An 18,375-nucleotide genomic window follows, 5' to 3' on the forward strand; every position below is an offset into this window, starting at 1 on the left:
AATAGACCCGAAGATTCAAACACATCGTTTCCGCACCTTTTTAACCACCGCCATATATGACAAGACCCGACCTCCCGCCCCCTTCCTGTTCAATATCCAAAGAAACGAGTCATCAGCAGACGTACAAGAATAACCAGAAGCACAGGATATACCAAAACTCCCCGTTGGCCGCGGGGCCCATGGGCAACAAACAAAGCAAAAGAAAATTGAAAAAAAGAACAGAATAACCCAATAGATCATGATATCGGAAATGCCGTGGATGAAGACCCCTTCCCAAGTGAGATTGTGTGCCGACCCTTTTTGTCCGCCGTGATGCTGAGACGCCCCACACCTTCTTCTATCACCGCTCTACACCTCGACGCGCAAGGAAAAAGGAACCGCCCCTCTTCGTATAGACAGCCCAGATTACAAACCCTCACTCCCACCTGTGGACGACTCTGGTCGTGTCTTAATACCGCTTCTCTTCGGGCAGGACGTTTTCGCCGTAGAAGCCGCCGTGGTGGCCATCCTCGCCGGACGCCTCACAGGCAAGACAGACGCCGCCCCCGTACACCCTCGTGTGACGTTTCCACCCGGCTCCGCTGCCATCCAGCAGAGAGATGATTTCGCCTTGCACGTGGATCTTTCGGAACGTCCCATCTTCCAGAAGTTCTCCATGAATTGGCGGAGGTCCAGGTAGCGAGGGCGATGTGGGCGGATATGATGAGGGGGAGAAGGTGACGCCAGCTTCGTCAGATACGGGACTCGTTGCTGAAATCGGCACACCAATGGGCATAGTCTTCGTATAAGACCGCCTCCGGGGTGTCGGAGATGATCGCGCAATTTGTTTGCTTTGTGTTGCTGTAGTTGTTGCCGCCTCGGTTTCTGTGGATGACATGTAATCCGGGTTGGGTTGTTCGAAGAAAGAAGCATCAAGTTCTTGTGCTGAACCCATTCCAGTGAAGCTCCTCCTGCGATCATCATAGATGAAAACTGATGGAGACAGTTCTGGGGGTGTCAGCGGCGGAGGCGGAGGCCTTGACAGCATGAACCTTGTTGAGTTGAGGTCTTTCCTTGGGCTAAATGGGTTGCCTGTCGATGGTGTCTGCCCACTGCTTTCATTTTGGCCGTCTCCATCTGCTTCTTTCGCAATTCCGGCCGGGAAGCTAGCCTTTGAGCTCGGTTTGCTGCTGACCCTGCCCTCCTCAGCCGTAGGATCACTGCTGACCCCACGTGACTTTTCCTCCATGGTCCAAACCCGGTCGTGGAAGAAGTGATTGTGAAGTCGTTGCTGACTGACCAAATGATCCAGATGATCGCAGGCTTGTCCCTGCTTTTGAGACTTGTTGATATCTTCGTTTCTCGGCTTCGACTGGGACACAGCATGGAGCAAGATGGCCACAAGAGACAAGATGGTGAGACCAGCACATATGTGGGAAGCTGAGATGTAGTGGTAAGTCGATGAAGGCTCGTCTAAGGCCAGCTCAGCATGCGTGATGGCGGGCATGGCTGCTTAAAGGGTCGATTATGGCAAGTGATTAAGTTTGGTTGGCCGTATGGGGGGGGTCAGTCTGAAGGTAGAGGTACCTTCGTCAGGCTTGGGATGCGGTGTGGTGACACGTCTGGGGTATGCCTGTGTATGGCTACCAAGCCAAGACCTAACAGTGGCTTGCGAGTAAGGCAAAGTCGCTGCTGGACATAAGCGACTAGGGGATGATGATGGTGGGCCTCGGCCACTGCATCTGCCGTAAGTCGGGTGGAAAAGGTGCCGAGGAAAGCTCCGGGTTGGACCGATTGCTTTGTGTGTATTTGTGGATGAGTGACTTTGAGGCGGAAGTCGAGTGATGTCGAAGCAAGAAAGGGATTCCGGGTATCTATATAGAGAAAAGGTTGTAAGTCTTCGGACGTGCTATTTTGAGTGGATGCCGCGCGCTACGGGTGACGCGAGGTGAGAGGCTCAGGGTGCCACGAGCTCTGAAACCCAAGAGCAGCAATTGGGAATAGTTCCAAGCGTCATGGCGAGCGCCTACACCCAACTATTGTATAAGATGGCAAACTCACAAGACAGGTTTCCAAGTCTCAAGGGTTTGTTAGCTGAAATGGGTTGGACATCCAGTTCCGCGCTTGGCAAATGCAGCTCGTAACAGATGGAGGATGAGACAGGTGTGTTTTTTTGTATGTGCAGATAACAATGGCTTTGTCTGTCAGCAACGACGACAAGAATTATTCGCGCCGCAGGCGACAACCCAAGAATTAAATGAGAATTCAAGACGAACCAGGGACTAGAGAACGTAAACGGAGCGGCGGTGGGGTGGAAGGATTACAGGCAAGACGGGAAGGGTACCGTATCATATATATAGACACGATGTCGATGCGCCATGTCGCGGACGACGAAGCACAATGGGGCCAACTCGCAAGCAAAATGCATCGCCAGATCTGGCTCGGCAGGGAAAGGGCTGGCAGAAGGAATGAGATAATAGATCAAAATGAAAGAGGGTCGAGGCCACGGTGGGTGTGCGGCAGCAGGGAGGTGTGTGGTGTGAGTTGACGGACTGAATCCTTGGCCTTGGCTGGCGCGGAATAAAGGCTGCCAATCCTAGGGCTCCCGTTTTCATCGCGCCGGCTTCTTTTCAGTCAGCCTCTCTCTCTCTGTCGAAACTCGAACAAGCGAGAGCCCGGGGCAGACCAATGACACTAGTCAGGGCCCACGGCCACGGGGAAAACCAATGTCGGTCATCTGTCACGATGGCGGCAACGCTGGCGACAATGCTGGCCTTGCCAGTTGCTTATTTTGCCGCAAGGCGGCGGCTGCAGAGGTGTGCGAATAAAGAATTCGACTGGCCGTCTCGAAAGCTGGAGATGTCAAGCCGTGTGTTGCAGAAGCGGGCATGAATGGGATGTCCATGGGTGCGCATACAGGCACAGGGTGGGGAAGAGAGAGACCCGGGCGAGGGAGACGCCATGATACTCTAGATGCGGTCATCATGTATGTTGGAGAGCGATTGATTTCGCCGTCTGGGTTGGGTAGGCGGGAAAGAACTCGTTGGCCCCCTACTCCGTACGCCGCATATGCCCTGAGTCTACGGATACTTTGGAAGGGCTGGAAGATTGTGTCAGCAAGTACCAAAACTGGCAATGACAAGGTAATGTTGTTGCCCGGGCGCGCTTCTGATAAGGACAGGCCACGATGAGTGAGTGGGACGGAGAACGAGAAGTCAGAGGCATACCTAGCAAAGGCGGTGTAGAGATTCCCGTGTCTTGACCGCAGATTTGACAGGCAGCCGCAGATTGTGGTCGGATTACGGATAGAACAGCTCGGACTGGATTTCTGGTTGTTCGCTGCATTGTTGTTCGTTGTCACTCGTTCGGATAGCAACATTTGGGGTCGGTTTTTTCTCGAAACGACGCCAGGGGGATTGTCAAGAGCAAATCCCTGTCGTTCAGCCCAACAGGCAGGATCTTCTCTTGATTGACCCCTGTTTGTGGGCGTCCGCAGCAGGCCGACCAGACCAGCTGGGCTGGCCCCGGGCCCTGGTCTTAGTGCGCCATCGTGTAAGTCGGCGAACGTGGAGTTGGGAAGGCGGTCCACCAAATGAGACGCGCATTCTGCACCGACGGGCTCTGATATGACGAGGCACAAGCTTCGACGGAGAATATCAATACGACGAATGGTGGCCAATTCGACCGGGATTTCCAGAAAGCAGACACGGCAAGCTGATGTTCAGCGCGCAAAGACAAGCTGGATCGTGTCTCGTGAGTCAACGGCGTACTTGGTAATCAAGTCGCACGTAGTTGGAGTGACGAGCAATGCCGTGCGTGGTAGCTGGGCAACAACCTCGGACGTCGCTGACCTATCCACCTCTGGTTTGACCTTTGTATATCCATGCTGCGTACCGAAGGGAATGGGAATACAGTCGATAACCCACAGTGGCGGCTCGGCGACTTGTTTCGTCGGTGTTGTATTCGGTTGATGACCGTGAGTGAGGGTCCTTGGATTCCTTGGAGCGGCGATGGAGACTGGAAGAGTGCAGATGACCCGTCAAGCGTCCGTCAAGCGCTCTCCAAAAGCAAGCGAGGAAAGACGTCGGGGATCTAGGAGGTTTGCGCAAAACCAGTTTAGCGTTGGCGAGTGGAACCGGACCTGTTCAGCTGAGGTGAGCCCTACAGACACGCCATCCGGGATCCCTGCCCTGTCTAGTGTCGCAAACGCGGGTGCCATAATTGCGAGCTTGTTCCTCTTCCAGGCCATTTCCATGGAACGATTGGCTCGCCAGCCAGCCCTGTGGTGTCGATCGATGTACCCTTATTGAGACGGTGCTTCTTTTGGGTAAGTTGGCCAGGAGCGATGGCCAAGTAGGTTGGTGAAGTGAAGGTTGGCGAAGCAGCGATTCTTGGTGGCCGGCGACAGACTCGAAGTCTCGGCCGTTGAGATCCGGCATGACATGTCGTTGGGCGCATTGTGTTGCCGAAAGTCGGGATGCCGAAGAAGGGTGGAATTGGACAAAGGCGTCAGAAGCCGGTTCCGATTGTGCATGACATGGCGCATGAGCAAGTACCGGGAACTGACGAAAGTGTAACGCAAGATGGTGAGGGAGGGAGCGGCTGCGAGCTTCAGCCATGCACGTCTGGGCGTGAAAGAGGCGCGCTTGGAGATTAAGCGACGGTGGTCATGGGCGAAGTCGGAAGGGAATGATAGGTCGTGAAGTGTATACCATAGTAGAGTCTGGTTGGCTCTCGTAGGTAGCGAGAGGTATGGAGTACAGACTCTCAGAGATGGTCATGAGTCGAGGAGAACGGGCGAGGCGTATCTGACATGGCGGGGTTGCGTCCCATGCTGAAGGTAAGAAGGTATCGGCGTCTTGATCGACAACTGAAGAGGGCAGAGGATTTGCGCCGAGAGCGTTGATTGGTCCAGGTTGGTTGAAACTTGGAACAGACGATGAATGCCCGTGTGCTCATCGAAGGATCAAAGACATTGGAGATGGCTGACAGGCCTCCACTGAGATCCTTACTAAGGTAAGGCAAGTGGAGGAGCAGGATGAGGATGCCGATGAAAAGGCGGCATTCCATGTCGAGGTGTGCGACGACGAGGCAGAGGCGAGAAGGCGGAGCGACGCGGAGAAGAGAAAGAGAAAGCGAGACGATCGGGAGGACGACAACGACGGGTGGACAAAGAGGCTGAGATGAAGAGGCGGACCGGCCAGCTTGGTAGACAGGTAGTGTAGACCAGCCAAAATGCACCAAACCCAACCAAGCTGGAGATGGTGTGGAGTGGAAAAGCGCGGTGGTGTGCAGCAGTGGCTACCTTAGTTGGTTGGTTGGTTGGTTTAGATGCAGTTGGTGATGCATTGCAAATCTTGCTCTATGTTTTTTTTATGTTTTTTTCTAATTTTCAGCTGCCCTCTTTCAGACGATGGCCTCCCATTCGTCGCAACTGAATCGAAACCGGAAGCAACTGATCTGGGCGTACCTACCTTCTCAAAATACCAGGTATGCGATGTTCTTTCCTTCAACATGAGGATGGATATCACAAGCCAGGTCGTCCCTTCCTGCAAATGGAAGATTCAGCTCAGCTACTCCACGTTTCCCCCCTCCCCTCCTTCCACGGCATCTCAATGCCCCTCCCCCTCCCCCTCCTTCCTGCCGCAAGCCAAACACGATTCATTGCTTCCATTTTTGACAGGCACCAGCCACATACAATTACGGCAAGAACGCAACTGCCCTATTAGGGGAGCGCCTTCCAAAGATGGGATGAGCGGTCGTCCAATCAGTGAGACATTGACTCCACTGGTTCCGACGAGAATCAAGAAGTTGCAGGCGATCACCCGCTTGTGTCGCTTCTCTTTTCAGCGCCTCATGTCTCTGCAACGTCAATGGCGACTTCCCTCCAACCACCACTGCAGCTTACCTCACCTCGAGGTAGGAAAGAAGTAGGTACCCAAGTACCTTATTTTGACTCGCACCTGACGATGCCTAGATACCTAGGTACAATGCGGCATTCGTTATGGGGAATTTCCAGAGACTGAGACCGAGATCGTCTCCGCTGCATCTGAGATGACAATGTTACTGCCTGCTTTGCTGCATAAGGCAGGCACCAAAGTAAGACGTCGCCGTATTGCATCTTTTTTCCATTGGCTATGAAGAGGTCTCTCCGGGCGTTGGAGGCCTGCGGACGGGCAACTCCCGTGATAATCACTTCCATTGAAGTCATTGACGAATATCATCCTGTATTCGGACGACGGCAGCACGGCAGGCTCCCAGCAGCTCATGCAGTTACAGTTGCAGTTTCACTTGCAGTGTGCAGTGTCGCATTTCAGCCTCGAATGCAAACGACGCGACATTACACCGCACTTCGGCCCTCGAACGAACATCATCTCCAAATATCGACCACTCTCCTTCCTCCATCAGCTCCAACGGCCGCCCGTCGCCGACACAGCCACACATCCGGGCCCTCGCCCTTCCCATTTCCGCCCTTTTCCGCTCCCTTGAAAATCTTTTCTTTCACCAAAGCCTGTCGCCAACGACGCGGTAACGAATCACCACATTCAGGTGACGACCTGCTGGCCAACCGAGACACAGGATCAACACTGTCAGTCGACTCTACATCAACGATATTCGCTCTGGTTGGCCTGCGCCCAAGACGGTGTCTCCGCACACGGTCCGAAAACTCTTGGTGCTAAATTCACTTCTCCCCCGACGCGCAACGCCGAGCCACGGAGCCGACGCGGCCTGCCCGCCGTCCGCGGCTCCCACACCACTCACCAGGGCACTTTACTCACGTCAATTGAGGATACCTCACCCTCACCATGCTGTCCAACAACATCCAACCCGCCGCCAGTTCCTCTTTCGTCATCATTCCTTCCAGCCTTGCCCGACGCTTTCCCAACTCGATATTTCATTGACGCATGTACGAGCCCAAGAAGGATGCGGAAGGAAATCAACTTCTTTCAATCGCCCCCTTACGAATCCTGCCATATCGCCGCTTTCTGTTGGAAGTCGTCTCCCGTCCCCGACCTTGGCGCAGGGAAACACACTGTACCAAGACCAAACCTGCAATGAAAGTCATTCTACTGCGACGCAGTCGACTGCAAGAGAGACCGTTCATGGCCTGCATCGACCAACACTCCAGGCGAGAATACGCATCGACGATGCGTCTCTTCAGCTGACTGCTTCCTCGTGCCGGACAGAAACCGTATAGAGTGGAATACGAATTGGCCCAGACACAACGGCCGTTCTTTTCTTCAATGCTGCCCGCCCGCAACCCGCAGCGCTGCCCCAACCCGCAAACACCAACTCAGCGGAAGGCCCAGAATAGAGGTGGCCCCTTTTGACGTGCAGGGAACACAGCATGGGGCTGGTGCTGCCGCTGCCGCTGCATCGAACAATACGGACGTTCCAGACTGCCATCTTCCATCCATCTCGTATGCGTGCCATACATCAGGGAGCATGCGAGCACTGCGTCCTCGTCACCACATATGCCAGAGATCACGACCACGTTCTGGTCCCTCGACACAAGGCACCAAGAGATGTGCCAAAAGGACTGTACCGTTGCCCGTTGCGCTCGCGCATGATGACTCGGCCAAGTGCTTACCTTAGCCGTTGTCGTCTCATTTTAACCTCGAGATGCAGTGCCTATCACGCACAGTACCATGCATGAAATCTGCATCTTCCAGATGTGTCACCCACAACTTCGACAACGACCCCCGTCCGAGCCTCCCCTCCCGTCACGCACACCGCCGGCGTGCTAAAAACGTCAGTCCTCGTGGCCGCGTCTACCCTGGCCAGTCACGCCGCATCACCAACAGCCTCCCTGCTCGATTTGCAGCCGACCCTCAACCCCAAGCTTCGCTCCGCGCCTGCGTGCCCAGCCCCCAATCACCCGAGGCCATTCAGGGACCCCTCGTCCCTTTTCAGCCTTACCAGATCCCTTGTCGCTTTTATTCGTACTTGCCCTCCTCGTCAGAATTTTAATCGCCGCAAATTCACTAGTGTCCATGTTCCCAGTGTAGATTAATCCTGGTCATTGGTAATCTATTGGCTGACAGCTAAGAACAGATCACCGTACCAGCGGCGGATATTAACGCATCGCCATCTGGATTTACTTCGGCAGGTTGGTCAGGCTCGCTGGAATTGCCTCACAACGTGGTCATTCTGCCATCACATCTTGCTCTGCCTAGGGCAGCATCGCTCCGGGGCGCCCCTGGGTGTCTGTGTCTCTACGCAACTGCGAGAGATTCTCATTCGTCTCCTCTCTTGTGCCCTCCTAAGCCGCAAGTCAGAAGTCTCCACGCCAAGTCGTCGAAGAATTCTTCGTGCCGACGAAGCCTGTCCACTCGGCGCTTTCCATTACGAAAACGACCGAAAAAGAAAACGCAGAATTCTCATGAACTTTTTCTTTGCGGTTTTCGCCACTCATTCAATAAGACTTTTTTGTCTGTATCACTTTAGATCCTAGCTTTGATGACCGACGAGGCTCACGGTCATCGCAACATCGCGCCTGTTGGAGCCTCATGCTCGAACCTGAGAGGTCGACTTACGAACCGCCCGGTCTTGGCTCTGCCGCACCCTCGATGACCTCGATCCTGACCCCCTCGGCACCTGACCGGGATGCTAAAGTCCCCTCTGTCGCCCATGCCTGTTGCTAATGGGACTTTGGCTGATGATTCATGCCAAGCTTACATACACCCAACCAACCCAGTGCAACCATCCCGAGCATCGTTCTTAGGTAAGGCGGGCTGGGCTGTCTCTTCAAGAAACGCCGACCAACCCGGAATCGGATCCTCAAAACTCGCAAATTGCCAAAACTCGGTGAGCATAACACCGCTCCTGAGGTTGACAGTGACATCCGCGAAGCCTAGTTGGATGCCGACGCCCAAGCTTACCTTACCTCACAAATCCCTCGACGTCGAGTCAGCCGGAGGCGGACCCCGGGCACCAGGAAGCTTCTTCCTGATCCCGCATCGTCATCATCACGAAGCACATCCGTGGGCCTCACCGCGACTTTTGCGATTCGATCCATCTCCACGAGATCTGATTCGAAATCACGCGAAGTCGCCCAAAAGGCGCAATTCCGCCCATGGTGGCCCCGGGGCGCCATCCGGCACACATCCTGAATGTCATCTGTCTCGTCTCTGTCAGACGGGAAACACTCCCGCGACGCCCCAGGTCTTTTTACTGAAAAGAAACACAACACACGCCCAGGCTGAGTCTTACACCGTTTTAGTCCGTTCGCCCAAAGTCCATCTCGCAGTACTTCCCGAAAGGGGCAGCACTCCATGGGCCGAAAGTGGTGATATTTCCTCCAAGGTCTGTCTCACTCACCCTTTCACCCAACTCACTCACCCGGCCGATGGCCCTCGGAGATGACTCTCTCTCTCTCCTTTCGCCGGACCTAGAACGTGACATCTCGAACGTGAGGCGTGTGACACTGGGCAGGGGGGGGGGCGTCAGACAGCGCGTCTCATCATCGACCAGGCTGACTGACTGGACTGGACTGGACCTCTCGGAGTTTGACGTTGGAACTCATGATTCACTGGCTGTCGTCGTCGAGAAAACCTGCCAGCCCCGGGTACCCTTCCCGGGCCTCGTCGTCTGACGAGATGGGGGGAGGTCGGTCACCCGGGGGGAAGCAAGGATGGTCCATGGAACGCGGCGGGGGGAGAACGCGTTTCTTACGGCTGCGCGGAGCAAAGTACTATACCTTACCTACCTCGCGTCAAGTGCGCGTCCCTCCGACTGATGAGTGAGTGAGCTACGTTCCACCCGCGTCGGGCGAGAGTGAGATGATGATCAACACAAAAGAGCACTCGCACGTGAGGATGGAAGCTTGCCCCCGTGTGTGTCTGAGTAAAAAGGGTACGTGATACGTCTTCGTCAATTGCGCTGCGCGGCGGTGTGTCTCTCTCCGCTATGACATTAGAGGACCTAAACCAGACGAATATTGGAAAATCCAATGCTATTTCCTACTCCCCACCCCGCGAGTCCCTGCGCTCTCGCTCCGTTCCGTCGCCTCGAACGCCGTCAAGAAATGAAACAGCAAGTGCAAGCACAGGACGTGCCTGTCTACTTGCCCCCTCCCCCCTGAAAAGGAAAACACCCTGTTGAAACCTCCCTTTTGTCGTCGTGAACATGGCGAGCATGAGTTAGAATCATCTCCCCCGCGACTTTGCTTTGTACATGGAACATCCAGAACTCCAGTGTAATGGTTGAACTACCCTCGATTCATCCCAGCCAAGGCGTTGATGCGTCGCGGCCTACACTCCGCCGATGCCGATGCCCATGCTCATCCCCACGTCCATGGGCTCGGAGCCAGAGGACCCGTCGCCGGGGAGGTCGCGATCCTCTTCCAGTACGGTGAGCAGGTTATCCAGGTTGGCGTCGAGGTTCTCCGTGTCGGCGGCGTCGAGGCACTTGCGGAGCAGGCGGCGGTACTTGTCAATGTTCTCGCCCGTGCCGACCATGCTGAGGGCCTCGACGTAGTCGCTCTCGGACTGCCGCTGCTCCGAGAGCATGGCCTGCAGCTGGCGCGCGAGCGACAGGCGGTCGTCGTAGGTGGCCTCGTCGACGTCGCCGTTGAGCATGTTGATCTCCTGGTCGACGGCCTGCTGTACGTGGAGGCGGTTCTGGTGGGTGATGAGGGACATGACCTGGTGCTTGGCGAGGTTCGCGTCGCTCATGATCTTCTGGGCGCCATCGTCCGCCTCGAGCTGGGATTCGAGCTCGGCGATTTGCTGGCGCACGGCGGCGAGTTCTGCTTGCGTATTGGACAGGAGGCGGCGTGCTGCCTTCTCGGCCTGGTCCTTCTCGCGGATCTCTTCGTCGTAGCTACCGGCGAGCTCTTGGAACTTTTCCATAATGAGCGGAGTGATGCGCGATTGTACCGTGTTGGCGGCTTCCGAGTCGAAAGAGGAGAGGGTGAGTTTCTTGCTGGTCGTTGTTCTTTCGGGCATAGCATCTCTGAACGAGACGTGCCGTTGGGAGTCTGGGGCGAAGGGGGATGACGACCGCTGGGGGCCGCGTTCCTTCTTGGTGGCGTTAAGCTGGGCGATGAGGTCCTCTGCTCGTACGCCCTCGTGGTTGGGGATGTTGGTGGAGGCCTGGCGGCCGAGGAGCGCCCTGATGCATTTCCTGGCGTTCCGTTGCGCTGCCAAGTGAAGGGCGGTGTTACCCTCATTATCCTGGGCGTCAATGAGTTGTTGTACGTAGGCTGGTTCGTGTGTTTCTTGGAGCTTGTTGAGGATGTTGTCGAGGTAGTATCTTGAACATGAGTGGCTGACTACTCTGCCATTCTTCATCACCGCAGCGTGGTGGATCACTGTGCTCCCTGAGTGGTCCCGGGCGTCGACGGTGTCAAACAGCTCCTTCATCACCGCGGGGAAGGTTTGCTTCTCGTAGCAATTCGTGAAGTGTACGGAGCGCATGAAGGGAGTTTCACCCCTGACGTTCTGTACTGACAGATTGGCGCCAAAGCGGCGGAGCTGCTTGATCACGTCCACGTCTCCCATGGCCGACGCCCAGTGTATGGCGGTGTGCTCCTCCGAGTCGATAATCCAATTCGGTTGGAAGTTTGGCGGCGGCTCGGGGCGGTATGCTGGCTTCTCGTTTCTAGAGAGAAGGAAGTAGTCCAAGAGCTCGTCTCCGTACACCGAATGCTGCTGTTGTGTCATATCCTGAATGGCCTCTTCCCTCTTCCTCTTCCTGTGACCGGTCGAATGATGGGACATGTCGAAGCGGTCGTCCTCTCCCATGTACGAGGCTGAGGCAACGGTCAGGTTGTCTGGGGTATCATCGTCATTCATCAGGCCGTCGATAGTCTCGAATTCTTCCGGCTGCGGTGCGGCTTGCATAGAGGTGTTGGCAGCGGGTTGGGGTGTGGGCTGCGGCTGGAACTTCGTACTGGGCCATTTTGGAACGGCAGGCTTCTTTGGTGCCTTGGGTTTGCTGGTATGTCGCGGGGCCGGGGGAGGGCTCTGGTTGCCCGGGACGTATTCGAAGATGGAACGTAGGCGATCGTACACGTTGTTGCGCTGGGCGAGTGCGACGCCTTTGTCGAGGGGAATCCATGTGCCCTGGTATTTTCCGTAGCCGCCCTGAATCTTCTCGTGCTTTTCTTTCTGGACCTCTCGTTCGAGGATACGTGTTCGGGCGGGCTTATCGAAGCCGGCGGCCTTTAGAATATGTGTCGCATTGATCCAGTCATCCTGCCGCCTTCTCATGACATGTTCTTTGAGGTCGTCTCCGAATTGGAACTCGTAAACGGGGATCTGGGAGAGACTTGTGTCAGCAATTGAAGCTTCTGTGGTGAAGGAGAGACCTGGACGTCGACGGTATTGTCCGGCAAGCCATTGCGTCGAGTTCATCCCCCTGGGAGTAACTCAAGGGCCTACGATCGCAACGGACTGTAACGTGACGTCCCGCAACAACATGAGGCCCTTATTTCGACTAAAATAACTTACACCACTGTAGGTGGCACTGTAGATGCCGGGCTGGGCATTGCCTTTGACCATGGTCAACTTGGTGGAGCAAGGGACAGGCCCTGCCTTCTCGACGTAAGCGGTTCAGGAGGCACTTTGGCAGGATCGTTTGGGACGGGCGACGAGGAAAATCGGCGGGACGGAGGTAATTGAAGAGGTCGTGTGGCGTATTTACGGGCAATAAGTTGTCGGCGAGGGTTTCGGTGAGGCTTGTGGTGAGGTGCCGGGTTGCTGGGCTGGATTCACGGATTTTCTTTCACCAGAGTCGAGTGGATGCGCCCGGCCTTCTTTGGTCTGCTGGGGGTGCGAAAGGAAGGACGCGAAACTCGCGGCCCAGACGCGCCTTCCACGCGCAGACAATTAAACGCGGGGGCCTCAGGCGTGAAGCCACCTTAAGGTGGCCCAAGCGCTCGCTCCTTCCCTGCCATTTCTTTTGCCAGAGGGATGCAGGTCACGTGCGTCAGCTTCAAGAAGTGGCCCGAGCGTGGAGTCCCTTTCAACCTATCAAAATGCGAGGAGTGGAGACAGGAGGTTTCCCTTTGGAGGCAGCTGCTTCTGCCAGCTGAAAGATGACAACACCTTTCATCCAGCGTTGTAGTCGACAATCTCTTGGCATCGGAAAATTGGGCAGTTGGAAGTTCCGACTGTTGGTACAGATATCGAATGAAGACTCTTTCCTTTTGAGGTAATGTTGGTGAAGACATATCGGCCATCGTCAGCTTTGTCGATGGTTACATGTGTCAGCTTCAAACCTTTCCATACCTACCCTACCTAGGGGATAAGGAGGACTTAACGGCGTTAATCATCGCCAGCAAAGCCAAAAAAGCAAACAAACATGTAATCCACAGATTGTGCAGTTTGTCAGCTCGGACAATCCTTTGGGCTGAAAAAGCTCCTGATTGCAACGGGCTGACGTCCAATCCCATGGAGAGTTTTGGTTGCCAAACACCACCTTCCCAGCAACCCAGCCCAATCCAACCCAATAGAGAGAAATCCCGATTTTCCCGTCGGATCCAATGGCCGCCTCCACTGGACGTCCTCATCCCATCTGGTTAGCTCGTCATTGGGCGCGACGGACGCCGTGACGTCTGTAGTTGTCGCATATCTACCCCGCCATGATGGTGGGGTCTGAACTCTCGCGAAGCCCACTTCATGTTTGCCGATGAGTCTATCTAATCACGACATCGCCCTTTCTTTTTCGGACCAAACACTGCTGCAAACCAGACAAATCGATATCGGAGCTTAAAACCCTCATACCGACAGAGAACATCTGCTTCTTTCCCTTCCGCATCTTTACCTATTCTGTGTCCTCGGAACAAACCAAGGTAACCCCTCTCTCATCATTACCGCCTCACTCTTGCCCGGCTCAACTCAGGGATCCCTAGCTTTCACCATGCCTCTCGTCGCTTCAAACCCGAAAGACAGAATCATTCTGGGTCTCATGACCTTCGGCCCCAAGGAGTCCGATGGCGCCAGAATCACTGACCTGGGCACCTTCAACGAGGCCCTCGACGTCTTCCAGAAGCGTGGCTACAGCGAGGTCGATACGGCCCGCGTCTACGTCGGCAGACAGCAGGAGGCCTTCACTCGCGAGGCCAAGTGGAAGGAGAGGGGATTGACGCTGGCCACCAAGGTCCAATATCCCGCCTCGGCTGGCGACCACGCCGGCAGCAAGGTCATCGAGTCCGTCGAGACCAGTCTGAAGGAGCTCGGCACCGACAGCGTCGACGTAAGTTTACTTGAAACCGGTCAATCGTAGCGTAGCGACCCCAGCTAACTGACACGCCCAGATTCTGTACCTCCATGCTGCGGTATGAGCCGCCCTCGCGCCATGTATCACGGCTTCCGCAACTAACACTGACCGACTTACAGGACCGCGCAACTCCGTTTGCTGAGACTCTCGAGGCTCTGGACAAGCTGCACAAGCAGGGCAAGTTCGTCAAGCTGGGCTTGAGCAACTTCACCGCCTTCGAAGTGGCCGAGGTGGTCCTGACGTGCAAGTACAACGGCTGGGTCCGGCCTACGGTGTACCAGGGCATGTACAATGTCATTACTCGCAGCATCGACGCCGAGCTGATCCCGGCGTGCCGGCGGTACGGACTCGACATCGTCGTGTACAACCCCATCGCGGGCGGGCTGTTCTCGGGCAAGATCAAGTCCAAGGACATCGTGCCTACGGAGGGCCGCTTCTCGGACAACCACGGCACGGGCGGAAACTACCGCAAGCGCTACTTCCGCGAGAGCACCTTCAAGGCGCTGCAGACGATTGAGGCGGCGGCGGAGAAGCACGGGCTGAGCATCATCGAGACGGCGCTGCGCTGGACGGTGCACCACTCGGGTCTCAAAATCAAGGACGGCAACGACGGTATCATCATCGGCATCTCCAGCGTGGCGCAACTCGAGGACAACCTCAACCACCTGGAGAAGGGCCCTCTGCCCGAGGAGGTGGTGAAGGCGCTGGACGAGGCGTGGCTGGTCTCCAAGGCGGACACGACCAACTACTGGCACCTGGATCTGGAGTACAAGTACGACACCCGGGATGCCCTGTTCAGCGCGGGGGCCAAATGATGGGGGTGTAGTGAAGCAAGGGACCAAAAGGCGGGAAGCTTTCTGATCTGAAGGGGGAACTGCCGTAGAAATGCAGGCATCATGGGTACTAAGTAGCCGCAGTCGCAGCCGCGCAAAAATAAAAATTGGACAGATGGCTCAATCAGATGTCAATGTCGATTGCACATGGCGACGCGAAGTGGGATTCTCGGCGCGACATGAGTGCGGAATTGACTGTCAGCGTGGTGTGGCAGCGGGCCATTGACAGTCATGCGACAGGATGCGTGATGGCGTAGAGTGGCTCGAGGGATGCATTTGAGGCCCTCCGCTCCGGGAACGGTTGGCTGCTTGGTACCGGGACAGCGGTCTGGTAGGTCAGTAACAGGGCGCGCTAGGATTGGTACAGCAGGTGCAGTACCTAGGTAAGGTAAGCAAGTAAGGTGCAGACATGGCGGAGAGGGCCATGATCCATCGGACGCAGGTGACAGAGATGCGGAGTTGTCGAGTTGTCACGATGTCTGTGACGGCAACCTGTGACGAGGGCGAGATTTTGCGGAAGGGTGTGGTATCGGGGTACTTGATTCGTACATGGCGACGCAGTTGATAAGGCAGGCCGAGCGTGTGTCTGGCTCTAAAGGTGCTAGGGAGGAGGCGACGAGACAAGAAGCATGGTTTGGGGTGTCACAGCGGTAAATGTCGAGCGGGCCGGTGCCTTGATGAAGGTTGTTTGCGTGGTGGTGCGTGGGTTGCGTGGGTGAGACCGATTTCTGATCTGTTGGATCGAGGAAAGACGTGACGTGAGCACTGAGACCGTGTGTACGAGAAGTGTAGATACCTACTTCACAGTAATTGAAGAGTGTGTGTGTTTTGAAGGGAAAAGAAGGAAAGGATGGCCCTTCCGCGCGAACCGCCCACAGGTCCGTCCTTCCGGCCGGCGCCCAGCTGCCAAGTTAGCCGTGTCTCGGCGGCGTGGGCCTGGCCTATCAAAAGCCACAAAGGGGCTGACTGAGGCAGTTGCTGTTGGCATTATGTACCTCTTACTGATGTATTCGTGGTAGCTGCCTTGACCCAACATGCTCTGCCCATGTGAACTTACGTATTCGTACTGCATGGTTGCCCCTTAGGTACGGAAATGGCGCTGACGATACTTCCATGTAAGGTATTCCAAGGCTCGAGGGATGAATACTTCCAACAGCACCTTACTATGTAGGTAGACTTACGTATGGGAGCGTGGCTTTCATGCATTGTATCCACTCCGCTACTTCGAATACCTTAGCCTTCTCCACTACTGTGCACCCCCATCTGCAAGAAACTTGTCCAACTGGCAAACTGTCACTGTCCCTATCCCTATCCCATCCTATCCCATCCCTATCAAACCGACATCCAAGCTTGCTGCCGCTGCCGCTGCTGCCAAAAGACTCGACTCGCATACCCTCGCATACGCAACTGCCTCTCTCTGCTGCAGCGATTCCCATTCAAGTCCCTCCTTATCTTTTTTTGCCTTGCTTTACCTTACCTTAGCCTTTTCGTTGTCCGCGTCGGGTCCCTTATCTAGTCTCTTATTCCCTTCCTCTCCCTTCTTACCCTCCTTTACAAAATCTACCTCTTATGCCTCCCAGACTCAACACCGGGCCGGACGGATCCCTCAATCTTCCTCACTCGCGTTCTCATCCTTCGCCCGCCCTTCCTACCGCGACCACATGCGACTCCAACATCTCCGACTACATTGGAAGCGGAACCAGTAGCCCTGGACTGAGCCCCGGGCTCGACCAGCGCCTGGCTGAATTTGATGCATTGCGCAACGGCGACGACGACCACTTCGAACACGACGACTACGACGACGACGACGACGCCATGAGCGACTCTCACCGAAGACCTCCCCTCCTGCGGAACCACGACTCTCGCTCGGGACAGCCTCTCCTTAAACCCAAATCCGACGACGACCACCTCGACGATCGCGGTAGAAATGTCTATTCCACTCGCTCCCGCGGCGCCAGCCCCTTGCTGACCCCCAACCGACCGACCTTCTCCCGCGGCTCGACCCTGCGAGCGCATTCTCCTTCCACGGTCAAGGCCAACGCGCGCAAAAAGTACATCTATGCCGCCTTCTTCCTCGTTCTGAGCTTGTTCTCCTTCGTCATCCAGACGGAGCTGTCGGCCTACATCCAGCAGGAGCTCGGCTGGGACAAGGCGTACTGCATGCTCTACCTCACCCACGGCTCCTGGTCCATGTTGTGGCCTGCTCAGCTGCTCATCCTGCGCATTCAGAAGCGCAACGTCCCCTGGAACGCCTTCTGGCGCCGTCACACCGAGCTGCTTCACAGCACCGCCATCATGGTCCAGGACCAGACCCTCGACTGGATGCGCCCCAGGCCCCAGACTCGCATGTCGCCTATATTCTACCTCATTAAGACTACCGCCTTCGTCACCACCGCCCTGACAATAGCTGGCTTCAGCTGGTACGTCGCCGTCAACATGACGACCCCCTCCGACCTGACGGCCATCTACAACTGCTCGGCCTTCTTCGCCTACGTCTTCTCGGTTCCCTTGCTCAAGGAGCCCTTGCGCCTTGACAAATCTCTCGCCGTGCTCGTGGCCATCGCCGGCGTGCTCATCGTCGCCTACGGTGACACAAGTCCCGGAGAGGACGACGCCGCCCACCAAAACGCCGCCGGACAGCGCCTGACCGGCAACCTTGTCATCGGCATCGGTTCCGTGCTCTACGGACTCTACGAAGTGCTGTACAAGCGCTTCGCCTGCCCGCCCGATGGCGTCGCCCCGGGCCGCGGCATGATCTTCGCCAACACCTTCGGCTCATGCATCGGCGCCTTCACGCTCACCGTCCTCTGGATCCCGCTACCCATCCTGCACTGGACCGGAATCGAGACCTTCTCCCTGCCGACCGGCTACACCGCGTGGATGCTCCTCGCTAGCGTTATTATGAACGCGACCTTTGCGGGCAGCTTCCTGGTCCTCATCAGCCTGACGAGCCCGGTCCTGTCTAGTGTGGCGAGTTTGCTGACCATCTTCATCGTCGCGATTACGGATTGGTTCAGGACGGGCGAGCCCCTCAGCTTCGCGGCGATGCTGGGCGGCGTCATGATCATGGTCGCCTTCGGCATGCTGAGCTGGAGCACGTGGCGCGAGATGACGGAGATCGAGGCCACCAAGGCTGTCGACCTCACCGACAGCGGCGACGACAGCGACAGGGACGAGCGCCAGGACTAGACTTGAGCTCGCGGGGGAAGGGGCATATTGCATAGGGTGTTGGATAACACCTAAATCTGGCGTTGGTGGGCGTCGGTGGTTTTTTAACTCTGGTCTTGTTTCTTGTGTTGTGTTAAATACGGGGTATTTTCATCTCTGGCATCATTAA

At 56.0% G+C, this 18,375-nt stretch overlaps 4 protein-coding genes across 4 annotated transcripts; 2 read left to right on the forward strand and 2 right to left on the reverse strand.

Moving 5' to 3' along the window:
* Positions 1-448: 448 nt before the first annotated feature.
* On the reverse strand, positions 449-1,486 carry CkaCkLH20_01650 (uncharacterized protein; the record flags this gene model as incomplete). Its single annotated transcript, XM_038884369.1, has 1 exon — positions 449-1,486. The coding sequence occupies one exon, from the start codon at positions 1,484-1,486 to the stop codon at positions 449-451; it is 1,038 nt and encodes a 345-aa protein (XP_038750069.1).
* Positions 1,487-10,232: 8,746 nt separating this feature from the next.
* CkaCkLH20_01651 (uncharacterized protein) lies at positions 10,233-12,485 on the reverse strand (the record flags this gene model as incomplete). Its single annotated transcript, XM_038884370.1, has 2 exons — positions 10,233-12,242; positions 12,435-12,485. 2 exons carry the CDS (start codon positions 12,483-12,485, stop codon positions 10,233-10,235), a joined length of 2,061 nt encoding a protein of 686 aa, XP_038750070.1.
* Positions 12,486-13,845: 1,360 nt separating this feature from the next.
* Positions 13,846-15,020, forward strand: CkaCkLH20_01652 (aflatoxin b1 aldehyde reductase member 2; the record flags this gene model as incomplete). The annotated part of the gene is made up of 3 exons (XM_038884371.1): positions 13,846-14,181; positions 14,243-14,263; positions 14,325-15,020. 3 exons carry the CDS (start codon positions 13,846-13,848, stop codon positions 15,018-15,020), a joined length of 1,053 nt encoding a protein of 350 aa, XP_038750071.1.
* Positions 15,021-16,607: 1,587 nt separating this feature from the next.
* Positions 16,608-18,227, forward strand: CkaCkLH20_01653 (uncharacterized protein; the record flags this gene model as incomplete). Its single annotated transcript, XM_038884372.1, has 1 exon — positions 16,608-18,227. One exon carries the CDS (start codon positions 16,608-16,610, stop codon positions 18,225-18,227), a length of 1,620 nt encoding a protein of 539 aa, XP_038750072.1.
* Between the last annotated feature and the right edge of the window lie 148 nt (positions 18,228-18,375).

The sequence above is a fragment of the Colletotrichum karsti genome (assembly GCF_011947395.1).
Source record: "Colletotrichum karsti strain CkLH20 chromosome Unknown Scaffold4, whole genome shotgun sequence".
Classification (NCBI taxonomy): Eukaryota; Fungi; Ascomycota; class Sordariomycetes; order Glomerellales; family Glomerellaceae; genus Colletotrichum; species Colletotrichum karsti.